Source organism: Echinops telfairi, unplaced genomic scaffold, assembly GCF_000313985.2.
Source record: "Echinops telfairi isolate 266 unplaced genomic scaffold, ASM31398v2 ScPeMD7_7416;HRSCAF=8454, whole genome shotgun sequence".
NCBI classification, from domain to species: domain Eukaryota; kingdom Metazoa; phylum Chordata; class Mammalia; order Afrosoricida; family Tenrecidae; genus Echinops; species Echinops telfairi.
In genome coordinates, this window is record NW_022111316.1 from 1,323,685 (window position 1) to 1,344,168 (window position 20,484).

The window sequence follows — 20,484 nt, forward strand, 5'->3', positions numbered from 1 at the left end:
CCCCTGCTGTTCCGCTGCACTCCCCCAGTGCTTTGCCTCAGTGTGGCGGGATCAGATCGGGTGCAATTCCCACACTGTGTCACTGGTGTTGTCCCCGGCAGCGCCATGGGTCAGTGAGGGGCATCATGTCTCATAGTGGGGCTGGCACACAGGCCCTCTTGTCCCAGGCTGCCAGCCCTGCCTGAGCTGGCCCTCCCCGTCTACCACTTCAATTTCATCTCATCTCTCTCCTTCCTTAGCTGATGATGTTCCAGCCACGCCAGAGCTCTGCCCCTCCCTGCAACAAGCCGGCCTCCCTACTGCTTCCGGTTTCTTCTCATTGGTAACCCCTTCCCCCCATCTCCCAGCATCTAGGTTTTAGCAGAAAAGCCACCCCTTTAAAGAGACCCTGCTAATGTCTATCCCTCCTAATGTTGAACCTCACTTTGTCTCTGGACTTGGAATGAATGAGTCATTTGTGTCCTGGTTGACTCTTGAGCTCCATGGGGGACACGGCCCTCACCAAGTACTTGCCAACTGTTAGCTTCCCAGTGTGCCCACTTGAATGCCCCAGTGCTGGGGTGCTCATTGCCTGCACCTCGGTCAGAACCATGGCTATTCTTTTGATTTATCTACTTATTTTGATTTTGGTGAAAATCACAGTCACATGCCAGGTCAACAGTTTCTACACCAACAGGGACACTGAAGACCTTTTTTACGTTGGGCAGCCATCCTCCCCCTCTTCCAAGTGGTTCCAGCATCGCTGACTGCCATCCGCCGCCCCCTAAGTGTCTCATCTAACCTTTCCAGTTGCTCTGGCCAATTCAATCTCACACAGGTCATTCCTGGAAAGAGCCCAGGCTCAAGGCAGACGGCCTTTACTTAGGAAGGCCAACTGCTGACTCAGGAGGCAAGGATGGCAAGACTTCATTTAAACGTACTTTGGAGATGTTAACAGGAGAGATCAGTCCTTAGAGAAGGTTATCACACTTGCTAAAGCCAAGGGGCAGCAAAAAAAAAAAAAAGGAGGATCCTCAAGGAGATGGATCTGCACTGCTGCTGCACCAATGAGCTCAGGTGTAGGGAGAGCTGCTAGGCTGGGGCAGCACTGGGCAATGTTTTGCTCTGTTGTGCCTGAGGGGCGCTGCAGTTTGGAACCAACTCAATGGGGTGGAGCAACACCAACAGCCGCCTTCAGGACCACTTCGGGGCGAGTTGTGGGTTAAGGCTCTACATTTAAAGCTCAGGAGAGGCTGGGCTTACCCCTAAAGCTTTGGGCTCTCCTGTCAGGAATGTCTCCATGGGCCGCAGGTCCGTCGGTTGGGTGGCCCTGGGTGTGTGCGTCCCCAGGGGCGCCTCTTCCAGCTGCATGATCCCGGGAGGCTGGCACATGGAGGTGGGCAGGAGGGCTGGAGGTGGGCGGAGCCCACTGGCATTGCTGGGCGGGATGACGACAAAGACGCCGTTGCTGGCAGGGGCTGCGGACATGGTGCTCAGAAGGCCTGAAAGGAAAGGCTGGGGGAACAATAGTAAACCAGTGTCATTTTCAGACTAGGAAAACCTGTTCGTTTATGAGCAGCACCGTGAGCACTTGGCATTGATCTTTCTGAGCAGCGATGGGGAAGCGCGGGCTCGGGGACCGGGAAACCAACGAGTGAAGGAACAAAGGAACCAGCCTGCTGACCCCAAGTCCACGTATGCCCAGCGCACTTGCAGGCTGTGCGGGTTTCAACGCTGTGGGTTTTCGGAAGCAGATCACCAGCCCTTTCTTCCGAGGCGCCTCTCCGTGAGTGGGTCCTAGCCATCAACCTCTCGTTTAATGTCAAGGTCTTTGCTACCCAGGGACTCCCAGTGTAGCGCACCTGTTGCTGATACATCCATTCTGACTCACGGTGAACGTGCAAAATAGCAGGACTGCTTCCAAAGGTGTTTTTCTTGGCTGTAATTCTCCCCCTGGATATGTATGTGTGCGGGTAGATGTATAAATATCAATAAATACGTATGTGTATAGTTAAATATTTATTTATTGTGAATTAGGGGGGGTTTCATACTTCAAGTCATCATGTTTGTGTTCGACCGCTTCTCTAACTTCCCCACAGCTGACCGACCCTGTCCGTGCCCAGTCGCCCACCTTTTCCTTTCTCCTTCTTGTAGAGTATTATATTCCCCATCTGCTCAAGGGAACACCTGTCTACCTTCTATCTCAGTTATAATCTTTATGCAAGCGGCTTGCCAGGCCTTTCTGCTGCAGCACCGCTGGGTGACCTTGACCTGCCAACCATTTGGTGAGGATCCAAGTGTCACCTCCGACGCCTGGAGAAGTTTGAAAACTCAGCCCACTGCCAGTGAGTCAATGCTGACTCAAAGTGATCCTACAGGATGGGGTAGAACTGCATCTGTGAGTTCCTGAGACCGTAACTCTTGACGGAAGAAGAAAGCCTTTCTTTCTCCCGAGGAACGGCTGGTGGTTTTGAACTGCTGACCTTGTGGTTAGCAGCTCCATGGGTAACCGCTATGTGAAGGGTTACCCAAAGTCAAGGCCCTCTTGGTGGGGCAGAGCCAAGACTTGAACTTCAGTGTCTCTGGCCATTGGCCATTCTCTTAAGCTCAGTGCTAAATCAGGGGTGGCAAAGACCTTTGGGAGGAGTTTTTACTCAAGTTGTGTCCTTTCTGCAGAGTGGGTAAGTACCTTGCCAAGAACACAGAGTTGGGCAGCAAACAATGTTCCTGCACACACCGACCAGAAACCTACCCCCCGCATCCCCCAGACGCACACTTTCTGCATCTCAGTCCACTGCTAAGTGACCTGGACCACACAACTCCCCTCGGGCATCTCCTGCAGAGGGAGGGCTCCCCTTTGGCTGCCTGAGCAGTGGGTTTGAGCCTGGCCGAACTAGGCTTGGGTGCTGGCAACACAGTGTGTGGCCTCAGCAGACTCTTTGAGAGAAGTCAACCATTCCATGACCCAGCTGTGAGGGCTGAGTTGGCTGGGAAACAGCAGAGAGGCATGGCTCTGTGGAGCCATGCAGTGGACTGAAAGCAGCTACCCTTCTTGTGGGCACTCGACGGTGAGGTACCAACACATGGCCGAGCACAAGACGCTGGAGGTAGAAGCCTAGGGTACAGCCCTGGCCCCTTCATGTGCTGGGTGACTTGGGACAAGATGGTGATGTTCCCCCTGCCTCAGTTTCCTTATCTGGCAAGTGGGGTAAACGAGAAAGAAGCAGCGCTTAGATGAGATGAGTCCATCTGGTGGTTGCAACAATGGCCCCTGCAGAGCCACGACTGTGAGGATGGCGAAGGGCCGGGTGCTGGTGGTGGTTTGCTCTGCGCTATTGGGGTTGCTGGGAGTCGGAACAGAACCACCCCCAGCTATCTCAGAAGGCCTGGGGAGGCCTATGTTGAAGTAACACATACAAACCTGAAGGGAAACCACCTGGCCTGGGTGGCTTGAAGCATTTTCTTAAAAATAACCTACCACACATAGTAAGTGTCCTAATGGGCGCCTTACACAGAAGAGAGCCTGCCTGGATGTGCTATCCATTCTCTCTACTCCCTGAGAGCGCTCAGTGGATGAGGTTCCCTGCCTCGCCACAGCCGTGCTGCGGAAGAAAAGTATGGTGATCCACTTCCAGACACATCACTGGCAAGAAAGCCCTCTGAGAGCCATTCTACTCTGTCATGCGCTGGGTCGCTGTGCGCTGGAGCCGACTGGATGACAATGTGTGTGTGTGTGTGTGTGTGTGTGTTGATCTTGTGTCTTTGATGCCATTAGACAGAGGGTGCAAGGGACCGTTCTGGGGCTGCTCTAGAGACAGAAGGAGGAGAAGACATCGGACGCCAAGCATCTGCAAACATCTCTGAGAACACAGTGGAGGAAACGCAGGGTAACAACCTCGTGGTCACGGGTCCAGGCATGGGTGGACGTGATGCGACATTTGGAAGGGCTTGCTAGCGATGCTCGCTGCGGCCTGCAGGGAGTAACCGACTCGGGAGGCCAAGCAAGTCTCCTTAGTTCTCTTCCTAAGAATCACGCGACGTCGTCAGTTCTGGAACACGCACTAAAGGGGTGATTTTCAGTCGCCTCTCACGTATGGGAAAGCTGGACGATGACTAAGGGACATCAGAGAGCTGCCGCCTGTGACTTAGCGTAGATGACAAAGAACTTGGCCTAGCATTCGGCCAGGGCCCGGGGCCCGAAGAACCCCAGGTCTGTCTGGGAAGACACTCAGCCAGAGTGCTCCTCAGAAGCCGGATGGTGAGATGTCACCTTATGTGCCAGGAAATAGTTCCCAGTGGACGTGAATTCTGCTCAGAACTGTGTTTCCTTGACTGTTTCCTCCGAGATGTTTCCAGAAGCTTTCAGATGCTTGGCGTCCGATGTCTTCTCCTTCCACGTCTCTAGAGAAGCCCCAGAACTGTCCCCTGGGCCCTCTGTCCAATGGCGCCAAGGACACAAGATCAACACACACACACACACACACACACACACACACACACACACACACACACACACACACACACACACACACACACACACACACACACGTGCGCGCTGCCGTCCAGTTGGCTTCCACTGCTTCTGTAAAGGGTCGGAGGGAAAGTTCTTGGCTGTCGGTCGCAGAGCCTCAGCTGCAATACTCGACCACCGTTGCATGAAAGCAGCAACAGACAAGGCACGCACAAATGGGCATGGGGGCGTCCATTAAAACTTGATGTACAAGGGCAGGCGGCAGGCCAGACTTGAACGCTGGCCCCTGTGGAAGCATTGCCTCACTGCCCTGTAGTTGGTGCTGGTGCATCAAGATTCTAAAGGACAGGGGTAGAACTGCCCCTGTGGCTTTCTAACTCTTTATGGGAGGAGAAAGTCTCATCTTTCTCCCACAGAACTCCTGGTGGTTTTGAACTGCTGACCTTGCAGGTATCTGCCCCACCACACCACCAGAGTCTTCCCTGGCACACGGAAAATGCTCACTGCCTTCTAGCTATGGCTTCTGTTCACAATGGCTGTTTGCCATCAGCCGTTGGGCAAGAAGTGACAGTGTCCTGAGTCAGACTAAAGTTCCATAAAATGAAGGTGCGTTTTCCTTTTTGGGTGAGGCTCACCTGTGAAAATGGTTGAGGGGGTTCTTGGAAATTGGCACAAGGCGTGGGCATGTGGGTGCTCACTCTTAGGCCTGTGGCTTCCTAGTAATGTTGACCATGATCCGATCTTAACCTTACCACTCTGGAACGTTCCAGACTGATTCGCAGCGACCCAGTCCAACATGGACTCTGGGGGATACCTGATGAACGTTGCCAGTGCTCCGTAGCATTGAGTTGCCCTCTGACTCATGGCGGCTCCAAGCATGATGGGGTTGGAGCACAGTGGACCATGCGCTTCCCACTGGCTGGTGCTCAGAAGTAGACAGCCAGGCCTTTCTTTCTAGTCTATCTTAGTCTGGAAGCTCTGCTGGGACCTGTTCAGCATCATAGTAACACATGGTGGTCACATAACATGGGCTGCCTGCCTGAGGAAGTCCATTCACAAGAAAACAGAGAAAACCAAACTCTCCGCCACTGAGTCAATTCGACTCACAGAGACCCTTAAAGGACAGGGTAGAGCCGCCCCTGTGGGTTTCTGAGCCTGTAATTGTCTATGGGAGTAGAAAGCCTCATCTTTCTCGCACAGAGCAGCTGGTAGTTTTGAACTGCCGACTGTGCAGTTGCAGCCCAATGCCTACCCACCACAGCACCATTCCCAAATAAGTTTATTAAAAAAAAACAAACACCCCAAAGGTCTAGGTTCCCTCCTTCAGATCTCCAGGGCATATTCTAACACCAAAGAGGTGGGCAGGACATATTTTTAGCAGAACAACACAAAACTCTCTAACAGTGGCTCTTGCATCATCTTTAAACCTCAAACCAAAAATATCCCTGACATCATCTTTAAACCAAATAAAGCTTAGCTTAATGAGTAAAGAATGTCTACATGCACCGAGCACTGCCTTCTTTCAGCCTCCATCTGTTTGGGATCAGGCTGACAGCAGGGGCCTGGGAGGTAAGGGAGCAAAGGCAGGGGCCGATGACGAGTTTATGCTAATACTCACTCTCACTCACTGCTGTTCGGCCCATTCCCACTCATCCAGACCCCAGACTGGACACCGTAGAACTGCCCCCGTGGCTTTCTGAGCCTCTAACCCTTTCAAACTAAAAACAAAGCAAAAACCAACTCACTGCCGTTGAGTAAGTGGATTCAGACTCATGACAAGCCTGTAGGACACGTGAGAACCGCCCGTGTGGTCTTCTGAGGCTGTAACTCTTTACGGGAGTAGAAAGCCTCGTCTTTCTCTCATGGAGAGACTGGCGGCTTTGAACTGCTGACCTTGCGGTTAGCAACCCAATGCCTAGAGGAGGAGCAATTCAGAAAAGGAGGGTGGGAGTGTCATTGCTGTCACTGACTTGTCTCGGGAGGCATGGCTGAGCTGGTGTCCTTCTGCGGTGCAGCTTCTCAGCCAGAACAAGAGCAGTTGCAGGACCCACAAAACCTTTAAGTGGAGCACGTGGGGCCTGACAAACACTGCCCCATGTAACGCAGGACGCTCTCATGTCACTGGGGCTCCGGGTGTGCCCCCTTCCCCAGCAGCCCAGATGAGCTATCCTGAGCCATCTTTAGCATCTCTCTCCCCGGCATGGGGCGAGAAATTGGCTAGCACTGAGAACTCACGCTCCTTAAAAGAAGCGAAAACACGACAAAAATAGTCTCTCTCCTGATAATGAGGTGGTTTAAGTGGCAACTATGAAAGAGCCACCTTGTACCTGAGACTTCTGCCTTCTCTCTCCACTACACTCCCTGGCCCTCCACCCCTCAGGCCAGGGACAATCCCTCTGCTGCATCTCTGAGACAGCCAGATTCATGCCCCCAGCCCTGTGCTACAGAGAGAGAGAGAGAGAGAGAGAGAGAGAGCGCACACGCAAGAGAGCACTTTTCCCTACTAACCAGCTCTCGCCTGAGCACCAGGGCAGGGGGGCAGGTGAGCAGCGACAGCCTCGGTGGGCCCCCTGGCTCCAGGTCCTCACAATGTACTGACCAGGGATCAGCTGTAGGGGACAGAGACAGACACGCCCACACATCCACACCAGGCTGGTCCTCAAGGGTTGACAGAGGCCGGAGACCCTTACTACAGCCTTGTGGGATTGGTGCTACCCAGCCTGTCTTGCAGACCAGCCAGCTGAGGTTAGAGGCAGCTGTGCGGTAGGGAGAATGGGACCGAGCTGTTGACACAGCCGTCTCAGCTGAGACCAGACCCTGGACCAGCTGACCCAGTAGGCCCGCCAGGAAGCAGGTGCCTAAGAACCAGCGAGGTGACTGCTTCTCCCTCACCCGCAGCGCTGGGGCTGCAGAGTGAGAGAGCCCTTCAGAGGGAGCAGTGGCAGTCGGGCGCACTCAGGGTGGTGGAGGGGAACAAGAAAAAGTTGACTTCAAGGAGGCTACGAGGAGAAGCTGACTCTCATCCTCTGCCAGATTGGAGCCTTAGGGAGCTCCACTACCTGCTCTTCTTCCTCTGATGGAGAGGCCATGCTACTGGTGTGTGTGTGTGTGTGTGTGTGTGTGTGTGTGTGTGTGTGTGTGTGCTGGACCCACTGACCTCCTGGGGACTGGAATGTGAACCCACTTGGCTTCTCTTCATCTACCCTGGTCCTCGGCTGCACTACATCCAGAGCCTCCCGACCTCTGGCCAAGCCCGAGCCTGCACCAGGCCTGTGAGCACCTCTCTACATCTTTGCTCTGCTCAGGAGATGCCAGCAGCAGCCTTGTTCATTGTCACAGGGTGGGGCTGCCTGGGGAGGTGTTATCAGTTGGGGAGAGAGCGCATCTGGGGAGGCACCTGCACACCTGAACTTCTGGGAAGAAGCAACTGTGCTTGGTTGGGGGTGGTGTGCATCCAGCTCAACCAGCTGCATGACCTCTAGTAGATGGTTTACCTCTCTGGGTCTCAGTGGCTTCATCTGTCAAATGGGTGGCTCTGGTGTGTGGGTTTCCTGCTCCAGGCTTCTGAGTACCACCCCCACTACCCACCCTTTTACAATCCCACCTACAGCCCCCCCCCCCCCCCCCCCCCCCCCCCCGACCCCTTGCCCCCATTCTTTGGCTCAGGCAGGAGGTTTTTATTTTGGCTCTCTAGGCCTGAGCTGTTCCTGGGCAATGTAGAAGGCTGGTGTACTAGTGTGCTGAACTTCAAGTTGGGGGGTTTAAGTCCATCCAGAGGTGCCTTGGAAGAAAGGCCTGGTGATCCAGTCTGAAAAATCAGCCTGAAACCCCCCATGGTGCGCAGTTGCACCCGGTTACACATGGGGTCTCCGGAATCGACTGGATGGCACCTGGAGGAATAAGCCCCCTCTGACTCCTCCAATCCTAGAGCCCTGTCTGCCCTTCCAGGTCAGCACTGCCCTGCCCCGAGGTCTGGGAAGGGTGCAAATAGATCAGCAAGCTGCCCCCATGACCACACCCAATAGAGTGGACCATACCCACCATCGACTCTCCAACATTCCACTCTACTGCTTCCCTCAGCCCCCAACGTCTTGGAAGAGCCCATTCCTGCCCCGTGGCTTTCATTCCCAGACCCCTCAATGAAGGCTGAGGTGATGTCTATCCTTGAATTCCCCACCGGTGGAGAACTGCTATGCAGATCCCTTGGAGAGGGGACAGGGAAGGGCTCCTGCATTTGGCCTGGGACCAGCTTCGCCCAGGGGAACCCTGAGGCCTTTGAACAGTGAGCTCTGAGGAACGCAGACTGGTGCCCTCCCACTGGCCCTGCCCAGTGCAGCCCAGGTTCCCTGGGAGCGGGGGAGGCTGCACCACCTGGTCCAGGCCCTGGGAGCCACCTGACCCTTTGCAGGGCCAAGGGGGTGTGGTAGACCCCAGAGCTAAAGCCTGCCCTGCCCAGTGGTCTCTGTCTCCTTACCCGGAGTCCCCCACCACCCCTGCTCCTCTCTGCTGGCCCCAGGTCCACTCCCCTGGGCTGCCCCAGAGTGGGCAGTGGCCCCGGTGGGGCTGAGGGTAACAGCTGGAACTCACCGGCTGGCTTCTGCCGCTGCGACCCTGATGCTGCTCTCTCTCCACTGCCTCTGCTCCGGCCCGCAGCTGCCTCTCCCCAGTTCACACATATTCATGTGAAAGGCTTGCTAGGCGTGTGAGGCTTGGAAATCCGCTCAGCTTGGGAGCTGCTGCCTCTGGGAGGTTCTCAGTCCCTTGGGGCTCCCAGGCCTCCGCCCCTTGGCCTGATGCTGAGACTGAGGGAGCTGCTTCTACGATCCTGGGCCTTCCTGGCCAAGAACTCTTGAGAATACCTGGTTTACTTCCTACAGTTGACTGGAGGGGAAACTGAGGCCCAGAGGGGCAAGTCCCCATCTACTGGGCTGGGGTTGTGACCTTGGTTGAGGAAGAAACTGCTGAATGATCAGAAGCTGGGTTCCACCTGAACTTAGATAAGAACTCCTCCATAGTGGTGGTAGGGAGCAGAGGGTGTGTGAGTGTGTTAGAGCATTGAACACATGTGGGTGTGTCAAGGTGTGAGCATGTGTGTATGAGCAAGTGCATCCGTATGTGAAAGGGTGTGGGTGTGAGAACACCGACGTGTGTGAGGGCAAGTGTAAGTGAGCATGTATGCTCATTAAGGTATGAGCAAGCGTGTGTATGAGAGTAATAATGTGTGAGGGAGTGAGAATGAGCCTGCATGTGAGGGGTGAGTGTGCGTGTGCATGTGAATGCTCATGTGTGTAAATGTGAGTATGTGTGTACAGGTATCAGTATGAACATGACAGAGTCCTCACTCACTGTGACAGTTAAGGTTCATTGTGCCAACCTGGCTGATAAACACATGTAGGATTGATTGAAGGGCAGAGAGATAAATGGCTTGGTGAGCCTCGACCTTTTGGTTCTCTGGTCTCTTGTTCTCTGATGGTCAGATCAGTGTGTGGCTGCCTTAGCCAGTTCCCTGCTTCAGCTGACAAGGCTCACTTCCTGAAAGACATCCCTGAGGAGAAGTCACATGGACCTACTCTGATGGAGCCCTGGGTGCTGGAGAAGCTGTGTAGAGACCCCTGCCAGTGCTGGGATGCTTACGTACACACTCATTCAGCTTTCCTCCTGCGTTCAGTGTTATTGTGTGTGTTTTGTGGGTTGGAGGAGGACTTTGTAGATTGGTGTCCGACATATGTGCTAATGTCGTACTTATGGGCTTGGACTGGACTGGACTGGGATGCTTTCTTAATGTACACTTACCTTTCATATAAAACTCTTATATACATATGATTTTTTGTGGATATGTTTCTCTAGTCTACCCAGACTAACACACTCACTCACTCACTGCTATTGAGTGGATGCCAGCGGACTCATAGCAACCCTGTAAGGGCAGAATTGCCGCTGAAAGTTTCTGAGGCTGAAGCTCTTAGAGGGAGCAGAAAGCCTCATATTTCTCTCACAGATAAGCTGGTGGTTTATAACTGCTCATAGAGTAACACCTTTGTAGAGAGATTTGGTGGAGTGGGGTGTCTCTAGGTACTTGGAAGAGCTAGACCTGCTGACCCGGGGTGCCAGAGAGCTGAGTGCCTTTGGGCAGGAGGCTTACTGGCAGGTTAAGGTACCTCTGGGCACTTATTGGTGACTCTAAAGAGCTTTGCAATGTTTGCCTGAGCAAGACAGAGACCAGGATGAGGGGCTGAGGGGCTGAGAGTCAAGACAGAGAGGCCTCTCTAAGGGCAGAGCTGAGAAGAAGCTGTCCTGATGGAAGAACTGTATCATGAGTCATTCCTGATCTTGAATTGTGTTCTTTTACTACCCTAGTCAACCCCACAACTGGGAGTACAGTCTGTGTGACTATTGTAATGAGTGATTAAACCCAGCAGAGACATAGAAAGTGCTGTGCAAAGGATGATTGGTGTCAGAATTGGTAAAATGGTTGGAGAGAGGAGGTATATCTGCCCCCCACCTTACGGGAACCATCCACCGTGGGCTGATGTTGATGGTGTGTCTTCTCCTCACCCTGAAGTTTGATGAGGTCTGACGCCATCATGCCATATTTACAGTTGGTGTCAGAAGTGGGATTTGCGGCAAAGGTTTCTGACTCATGGAGATGTGGGATTTTGGAAGAGAAAGAATGAAGGGGCAGCGGATGGGAGCGTTTTTAGTTGCTTCTCTGTGTAATGACTAACAGGAAAGTAGAACATGTCATACTACAGCAGTGAGTTGCTTTGGTTATTTAGACCATTTGAATTTTAGAATCAGCCCTGTCTTTATCTACAAAAAATTCTGCTGATATTTCAATAGACATTATGTTAAATCTATATAACAATTTAGAAGCCCTGGTAGTACTGTTAGAGGCCTAGTGGAATAGTGGGCTACTTGTTGGGCTGCTAAGTACAAAGTCAGCTGTTTGAAACCACTAACTACTCTGTAGGAGAAAGATGAGGCTTTCTACTCCCATAAAGAGTTACAGTCTCAGAAACCCATAGGGACAGTTTCACCCTGTCCTATAGGGTCATTATGGTGACTCAATGGCCCTGAGTTTTTTTGGTTGGGGGTCAACTTCAGGGCTTTTTTTGGTGGGGGAGAATTTGGATCTCTAAGAGTCCCACGGCAGAGGCACCCATTAACAATTAATCTTTTGAAGGAAAAATCGGTTGCTTCTCACCATCTCCATGATGACTTACCTGTGTGAAAACATGCATTCCAAGGAATGCAGTTATTTCAGTGATTTGAACTCTCTGGAATCCTGGTGGCACCACGGGTTAAGCTTTGGGCTGCTGTGTAAAAGTTTCACAGTTCAAGCCCACTAGGTGCTCCATAGGAGAGAGAGGGGGTATTCGTTTTCCATAAAGATGTACGGTCTCAGAAACTCTACAGGACAGAGCTACTCTATCCCATAGGATCGCTATGATCTGGAATGGACTCAATGTCAGTGGGTTTGCCAATAGCCAGCAAATGCAGGATTGCCGTCTTTGTAACTAGCAGGTTATGCACCTTAGTCACGGGATGGCTATGCTGTTGGCACCTGGACAAAGACCCCTTTCTAGAAATAGGATGGTCAGGCCAACTGTGCGCGAGCAAAGGTATCTTCCCCGTTCCCTTTTCCTTTCTCCACGCGCCCCTCTGGGTTAAAGGATATGCACCCCGAGGCCCTTGGTCCTTTCATAGTTTGTCTACGGCACATGGATGTGAAAGTGCTGGGGAGGCTGCTGAGGAGGACCTGAGGAAGTCAAGCCCTGCAGCACACGCAAGTTACATGCTATGGCTCTTCCAGCCAGGGTCTCTGTAACTCCCACCACATGACTGGGTGGGACTCTGCAAAGACGAAGCGTGGAACCCTAATGAGGCGATTGGTCAGTGTGGCCAGTCTGCTTGGTTTCAAATGAGCCATCTGTGAAGTGGGAGTGGTGGATCTCATCAAGAAAGACGAGCTGGGATTAGAAGGCATCCTCTGAAGAGGCTGGTGCTGAGCTTGCTCAGCTCAGGAGACAAAGGACTATGGCAGCAGAGACGTGCTGGAGAAGTGATGGCAGCAGAGGCAGGAGAGGCAGGGGTGTGAAACAGGAAGGTGGGCTTCCCAGCCCATGGAGTAAGTCGAGCTCTGTGCCCTCACGCAGTAGGCTTGCTTTCAGGGCAGGGTGTTCCCAGGCAATTGAAGGAGCTAGGTTTGCTGACTCACAGACCAAAAGCTGAGTGTCTTTGCGGGTGGGGGGGGGGGCTGAGCTTATGGGTATCTTTAAGCAATGCTAAGAGAGATTTGTAGCACTTTCCCATCCAGTGTAGAGGCTGAGGGGCCCTGTGGCTAAGAAGCTGAGGACCAGAGAGAGGTGTACATGTAGGCACAGCTGAAAAGAGGTTCTTTCCGGAAGAACTGTATTCAGAGCATTTCTGATCCTGAATTATACCCTGCTAACTTCCTTAACAAACCCCGTCATTGTAAGTATTGGCTGTGAATCCCCTGCGTCTGGGTGCAATGAGTTACAGAGCCTAACCAAGAAGTAGGGAGTGCTGTGGGAGGGATGGTGGGGGTTGGAACTGAGAAAGAAGGTTGAGGGTGGAGGCCTGTCTGACCTCCACCTCATGGGCATTGGTATTGGGATAGGGTTGAGGTGGATTCTCTCTCCCCCTTGGGAAGTCAGAGGTCAGACGTGGTCCCCACACCACGCATATAGACCTCATGAGTCTAATTCTGTCTTCCTTCATCCCAACTGCTCTGTGAGTCATAAAGCTGTGATTTCACTACTGGGTGGGGTCAATTATTTCCAAGAGCTACAGCCCTGCCTGGGCTCACTTTCCACTGCATCTCTCAACAGAGAGCGCCACACCTAGAGTGGCAGGGCAAACACGCGCACGGCAGTCCACCGAGCATGCATGGAGAAAGAGGCACCTAGTCAGTGCTCAGTATGTGCCCGTTAAACCAGTAAGTGGCCCTGGCTTAAGGCTGTCTCACTGGGCTGATGGGCTGACAGGGACAGTCAGGAACAGTGTGGGTGTAGATTCTGACCAGAGGCCTTACGGGTATGTTCAGCCAATACCACAGCAAGATGGGAGGAGGCAGAGATGAATGCTGGTGATCAGGGAGAGCTTCCTGGAGGAAGTAGCCTCCAGTGATGCCTAAAGAGTAGGTGGAGTTCCAAGGTGGAGTTGCACGGAGAGAGAATATCTGGTGCGGAGGAGATGGAAAAGGCAGGAGAGCGAGTGGGTTGGTGACTAAGCCACCTGGTGGCCAGAGCTGTGGGTTCAAGGTTGAGGGACAGATGGGGAGGAGACTAAGGCCCACAGCAGGGGCGGAAATGAGAAGCAGCACCCAGAGTCAACGAGAAAACATTTATGATTTAAAAAATCCAAAATTTCATAACACAAATGAAGCTGGGGAATAAGGAGGCTGAACATGTTTTAACTTCTTTGGTCTGATGACAGGGCTGGGGTCATAGTCCGGGAAGCTGCCAAGAGCAGGAAGAGTCTGCCACAGGCAGCCCAGGTCGTCTATTTCTGGGCTGGGCCAGCTCTTCCTTGGCTTCAGGGTATAGAGGAGGGTACTTCCTGTGGCGTGGTGTTGGGGTAGGCATGGGTGACAGGGTCGGTGGTAGCGTGGACAACACCAACAGTAGTGTTTACAGGGCTGGTGGCAACATTGACATAGTTGGTGCCATGGCTGGCGGCAGGGTTAACGGAGCTGTTGGTGGCATTGTAGGGGCCATTGGTGACACTGTTGGCGCTATGGGTAACATTGTAGGGGCCATTGGTAGCACTGTTGGCACTGTGGGTAGCATTGTAGGGGCCATTAATGACACTGTTGGCGCTGTTGGTGGCATTGTAGGGGCCATTGGTGACACTGTTGGCGCTGTGGGTAGCATTGTAGGGGCCGTGGGTAGCACTGTTGGCGCTGTGGGTAGCATTGTAGGGGCCGTGGGTAGTGCCGATCGGGTTGGCTTTGAATCGGGTAGAAATCGATGTCATGTTCTGAAAAGCAAAGACCAGGAGGGCGATCACAACCTAAATTACTCAGACTCGGAATCGAGAACTGAAAAAGAGGCTGCTGTTTCGGGCTCTTTAGCTTTGGGGCGACTTTTCACACAGCAAAGCTTAACTGATATGCCTTCTCTTGAGCGTCATTCCCCTCCAAACCCTGGCCACCCCTCCCATCATGCCCTTCTCCCCCAGGATGCTCTCCTTCTGGACATCAGCCCAACACTCACCTTGAAGCGGTTCCAGCAGGTAGCTTGACACCCAAAGTGAGAGACCACACAAGTGAGGCAGAATTCCAGGAGGGCGAAGGGCAAGAGACTCCCGGAATATACCACCAGATAAATCTAGAGGTAAGGGGAATGGGAGGAGGGTTAGTCCTGAGGGGTGACGGTCTTGGCCACAGTCCACATGTGAGAGGCTCACCTCAGGCAACCACACCGCATGGCTTAGCTAGATGGCTGCAGACCTCCTGCTCCGGGCCCCTGGCAGCAGATGCTGTGGGGGCCTCTCTCGGATGTCCCCCATCTTTCCACAGAAGACACTGGCTTGACTTCTGACTGCCAGCCCCTGCATCTGTTGCCCTCCGGCTCCTTCCTCTGACCTAGAAGTCCACTTTGCTGTTTGCAGGACAGATCCAAAGTTCTGGGAATTCATGTCCCCGGAACGCAACCCTCAGTCATTGACTGTCAGGGGTTGGTGGTTCATGCTCCAGCTCCCTTACTCCTGGCGTCCGAGACTCTGATCACGTGGTCTTCACTGTCTCTGGGAATTCCACCAGGAGCGAGCTCCACGGCCCTCAGTGGCACAGGGCTTGATGCCACACCCTTTGTGGGCTGCCTTCCCTCCTTCATCTCATTGCCCCCCGACTGGCCTTGCCTGGTGGCTTAGTGGGTTTATGTGTGGCTGCTCACCAAAAGGTCAGCAGTTGGAACTCACCACCCGCTCCTCGGGAGAAAGATGAGGCTTTCTACTCCCGGAAAGGGTTACAGTCTCAGAAACCCACAGGGGCAGCTCTGCTCTGTCCTATAAGGTCACGATGTGTCAAACGGACTCAATGGCAGTGAATTATTATTGTTATTTTTTTAGTTTGGCATTGCCTTCGCTTCACCAATACTCTACTTGACTCGAAGTTTGCTTGCTGGGGGTTGGCCTCAGGGCCGAGCATCAGCAAGGTTGGGGCCATCAGTCCTGCCCTGCCCTTCTCTGGCCTGCTTCTGGTGCTCCTGCCTGGATGCAGTCTGTCTTTGGCAGGCGGGAGGTTCGTGGTGGTGCTGGTGGTGTGTGGGGTGCTGGTGGTGTGTGGGGTGCAGGTAGAAGGGACTCAACTGGGTCCCTTCAAACTAGGTATTGAAATCCTGACCCTTATCCTTGTGGAGCCTAATCCTGTTTGAAAATCGAGTTTTCTGTCGGCGTTCACAGGGATCCTGTTATGTGACTAGGGGTTTCTCTCTTACAATTATTAGTGTAGAATGTGACCCAAACCCATCACTTCGTCTCTTAAACTATTTATCGTGTTTTGGGTGAACGTTTTCCAGAGCCATTTGGCTTTCCATTCAACAATGCCTCCACATTTGGATTGGTGACATGAATTACACGGTAACAACACATCTCCCACTTTCTCCCTGGGTTTACTGTTCTCATTCATCTTTTCCCCCTACCCCTTCCTACCTTGTGAGCTTTCTTCCTCTGCAAATGTTGCCCCTTTGATCTAGTTAGTTGGCTAGTCTATGGAGTGCACACCTCCCCAGCCTGACTGCTCACCTCATAATTCAAAACGCACCGCCATTGCGTCATGGCCGACTCCTAGTGACCCCCATACACTGGCCTCCATCAGACAGTCATCCTGGACTTTTTGTTTCTTTTACGATTTTTGAGATTTGTTCCACATTTTTCTACTCTACTCAGGACCTCCTGTCCCGATCCCTGACAGTGAGAGTTTTCAATGGCAGATGTTTTCACAAGTGCATGGGCAAGGCTTTTCTTCTGAGCTGCCTCTGGGGGGACTGGAATTGCCAACCTTTGGTCAATTCATTCAGTGTTCACACCAGGAGGGGACTCTGAGATCAAGACATGGGGTTCATTATGCTTTCCTCCAAGGTCACAGGGCTTGGATCATGGCCAGATAATCACTAGGGGCAGTGGCGTTCCTGGATATCGCTGCTAATCGTTTGGGCTGCCCTTGGAACCCTAAGGTTGGCAGTTCAATCCCACTCAGTGGTTCTGCACAAGAAAAGATCTCGCGGTCTGCTTGCACGCAGATCACAGCGACGGCAGTACTCGGGGGGCAGTCCTGCGCTGTCGGATGGGGTTGCCATGAGTTGGAGTTACTGGACGGTGCACAATAGCAACAACAAGTGTGGTGTTGTCTGAAGAGGACTTCTGCCGGGGAAGCAACCCCGTAAGCTCTCCAGGTCCCTGGAAGCACGGGGCCCTGGCAGACTGAATGCTCACCTCGGGATTCAGGGCCATCTCGGTAATGAGAATGCACATCCCACACAGAGAGAAGATCGCGCTGACGACGTTCATGCCCACGCTGCCATTCACCTGCAGGAGACAAGGGCCAGGGGAGGCAGTGAGCGAGTCTGAAGCTGGACTTGTGGGCACTCTTGGCGGGTTGAATACAGGAGACCTGGCGGCGGGGTGAGGAATCCGGTGTGTTTCAAGTGCAGTGAGGGGAGAACGCTATTCTGTCACCAATGTGCAGCACCCCAAATGTAGGGAAGAAGAAACGGTGTGTGGAAAATATTATCAGGAGCAGCTGAAGGTCGGGGATGAGATTCTGAGGGCTGGGTTAGAAGGAAACTAGGAACAGATAAGGCTAGGAAAAAGAGCTCAGCAGGGGGTTGGGGGGTGAGGGAGTGAGCAGGGAGCCCAGGTTTGCCTACTCAGAAAGGGAAGGAAAGGCCTGGTCTAGATGTGTCTCCTACTCAAGCTTCCTACTCTGAGGGGGGCCTTGGGAGGAGCAAGTGAAGGAAATAAAGAAGGGGCGATGTCCCATATTTGGGACGAGCCCAGGTGAGGCCCCTAGTTGCTGCTGATTCAATTCTGAGTTGGTCCCATGTGCCCCTGAGCAGAACTGCTTCAGCAGGCGACCCATCGTTGGTGCTTTAGGAGATGAGCAGGCCTTTGGATTTTTCTGGAAGTACAGAGTCACCCCTGGGGGGACTGGAGCATCTGTCTTTAGGCAAGCAGCAGGGGGCATCCACTCTTTACACCACTCAGGCCCTTCCAGAGGCAGAGCCGACAGGCCCAACCCACCAAACAAAAGAGAACACCGGAAGAAAGAAACGAGCGAAATGCAAACCAGTGGCCATCCGATGGAGCCTGAATCGTGGTGACGTCATGTGGTACCGAGATCAGAAAGCCCACACTCAGTGAGAAGCCAGGCGTCTGAGCCAGAGGGGGCGAGGAGACCCTGGCATGGCAGACACCTTCGGGAGGGTGTGGGATTTCACACAAGATGTGGGATGGGGCTTGTGACAGTCTTGTTGGGATGTTAGTGGGCAGTGTGAGCCCCACGGATATTGGAGTGGTTGGGGTGTCCGGCTTCTGGAGGGAGGGAGACTGTAGGTCAGCAGACTAGATTGTTGTTGTTGTTGGGTGCCATTAAGTTGATTTTGACCCAGAGAGACCTGGCACTCACCATACATGGGCTGGGGTCCTTTGCTGCATGGACAGAGAGGGATCCAGATGTAATAAATTACAAGACAAAACCAAAATAGAATAAGCAGCTTTGCAAAGATAACCATCCACCCCTAGACGTGCCTTTCAAACTGCATGCTCCATCTACTGTTTTCATAAGATGTGCTAATCTAGCTACTCTCTCTCAACATGTCCACTCTCCCATGACTAGACCTCATACTCAAACACCTGTGTGTTTAGACACCTCCCACCCCCTAAAAAGCTGAACGTTTCTTCAGGATGCTTTAAGTATCATTCTTTTTCAGATGGAATCTCTTGTAATTCATTTCCTGGGTGTAGTCCTGGCCCAAACGCATGCATTGCTCACCTAGCCTGCCTTAATGAGCTTGGAAAGCCAGGGGCAGGGTAGTGTTGCGAACAGGGCCTTAGCCTGGGAGATAGGATGCCTGAGCGCCTACCTTACTCCTGCTGCTAACACACCTTGTGATTCTGGGAAAGTTACTGTTCCAGCTAGCTCTTGATGCTGCTAGATAGGTGATGGATATATGGATACAAGAGGAGATAAGAATCCATTTGTGAGAGCCTTGAATGAAAAGGGGCCTTCTTCCGGCACTTCCAAGTGTGGTGACGTTGAATCTCTTAATATGCTTCTTCTGTCCATAATCTTTGTGACTCCCTCCCAGTGAAGGGGTGGGTGCATGTAAATAGTGTAGAGGTCGCTAAGTCGGGGATTAGCCAGCTTTGGCACTCTGCTGAGTAGAAGAAGCATTTCAGAAGCAGGAACAGGAATCCCATGGCCATGAAGAAAGAACCACCAGTAGAGCTTGTGCAAGAAGTGGCAGAGGCATGAGCGACAGCAGCATCGAGACTATGAGCCAGAGGAGGGTCGCTGCATGGAGACCATGAGGCAGAACAGAGGAGCGGCCTGGAGAGCCCCAGGCAGAGAGATGGGCTTCTTGGCTCATGTAATGAGGCAGAGAGGCCAAGGGACCATGAGGCTGAGTGGTTGAGGACCAGAGAAAGACATGCCTGCCAGCATGGCTGAGAAGGGACATTGTGGACCAAAGAATTGTATCCTTAACATTTTGGAAACTGTTACCCTCCCAAATCAACTCCACAATCATGAGTCTTGTTTGTGAGTTCTGTGTGGTCCTTGTGATGAATTATTGAACCCAGTGAGATGTAGAGGTGCTGTGGGAGGGATGGTTGGTGTCCAAATTGCCTTCTGGCAGTTGGCTTTAGGTTGGTGTGAAGCTTGATTCCCCTTCTGCTGTGTGCCTGCCCTATAGGGTCATGATGAGTTGGCATCGACTCAAGGGCAGTGAGCTGAGTTGTTGAGTTGAGATGAATTGGATTGTGTCCCTGCCAAATATGTCCTGTCATCCCATTTGCCAGTAGGGATTCTTTTGAGGTGATTATATGTGTAATTGAAGCCTCATGACTTTTAAGATACCAAAAGAGCCGATTACAGAGAGAAGCAAGCACCGGTGGCGGAAGATAGAAGCCATGTGAGATAAAGATCTCCCACCCCCAAGTGACAAAGAGCAATCGGTGCCCTGAACTCAAACTTCTAGCTTCCCAAACTGTGAGAAAATACATTTCTAGTCTTTAACACCACCTGTGTGTGATATTTCTATGCTTTCAGCCACGTGAAGCAACGGAGACACAAGCGCTAAGATTCTGGGCTCCTTATTCCTCCAGGAAAGAGGCCGTCTGGCCGTGTACTCACAGACATTCCTCCCCAGAACAGGTACCCCGAGGCTCCGGTCACACACATTATTAGTCCTTTCGGATACAGTAAGGGATTGATCCCCAGAAAGATGTGCATCAGGCCGATGAGGATCTGGATGGCCTGGGGGAAGAACAAGTTGGGGTGAGAGATCTGGGGCCCTAGGGGCACTCTGGAATCAGCTGGGCTACTCTGTAGATCAAGATCAGCATCCCTGGGGTCCATGTCTAGGTTAGACAATACAACTCCATAAGGGATGCTAATGTGCACCCAGGATTGCAAAGCACAGGTTTTAAGGGAAGGTGAGATTGCTTGGAATAGAGGAAACGTACTTTCCCTTCAAACTGATGCACGAGTGTGCAGAGAAACGGCCTCAGCCTGCCTTTGGCCGCTGACCACTGGGGCTTGTGTCCTATGGCCAAGACTGACCCTCTTCGTGTCTGAATTTCCTTATTGAAAGATGGGGTGATACTATGCGGCTTGTGCAGGGTGGTTGTAGGGATTAGAGGAAATGCTCACTGAACGTGAAGACCAATACCTGGCAGGGACTAGATGCTTCAGCTCCCTCTGCTCTATCCAAACCCAAACCCAAACCCAAACCCAAATCAACCAAACTTACTGCCATCAAGTCGATGCTGACTCAGAGCAACCCTATAGG

General features: G+C 52.6%; 2 protein-coding genes across 2 annotated transcripts in view; both read right to left on the reverse strand.

Annotated features, from left to right (window-relative positions):
* Positions 1 to 1,470, reverse strand: part of MS4A15 (membrane spanning 4-domains A15) — an 11,600-nt gene extending 10,130 nt beyond the window's left edge. The window contains exon 1 of the mRNA XM_004714928.3: positions 1,243 to 1,470. Coding sequence (XP_004714985.1) covers positions 1,243 to 1,467 — 225 coding nt within the window. The 5' untranslated portion in view covers positions 1,468 to 1,470. The remainder of the gene's footprint in view (positions 1 to 1,242) is intronic.
* Positions 1,471 to 14,005: 12,535 nt separating this feature from the next.
* Positions 14,006 to 20,484, reverse strand: part of MS4A18 (membrane spanning 4-domains A18) — a 7,906-nt gene continuing 1,427 nt past the window's right edge. Inside the window, exons 3-7 of the mRNA XM_045297049.1 lie at positions 19,828 to 19,949; positions 18,099 to 18,156; positions 16,907 to 16,999; positions 14,686 to 14,799; positions 14,006 to 14,449 (exon numbers count right to left, since the gene is read on the reverse strand). Coding sequence (XP_045152984.1) covers positions 14,006 to 14,449; positions 14,686 to 14,799; positions 16,907 to 16,999; positions 18,099 to 18,156; positions 19,828 to 19,949 — 831 coding nt within the window. The remainder of the gene's footprint in view (positions 14,450 to 14,685; positions 14,800 to 16,906; positions 17,000 to 18,098; positions 18,157 to 19,827; positions 19,950 to 20,484) is intronic.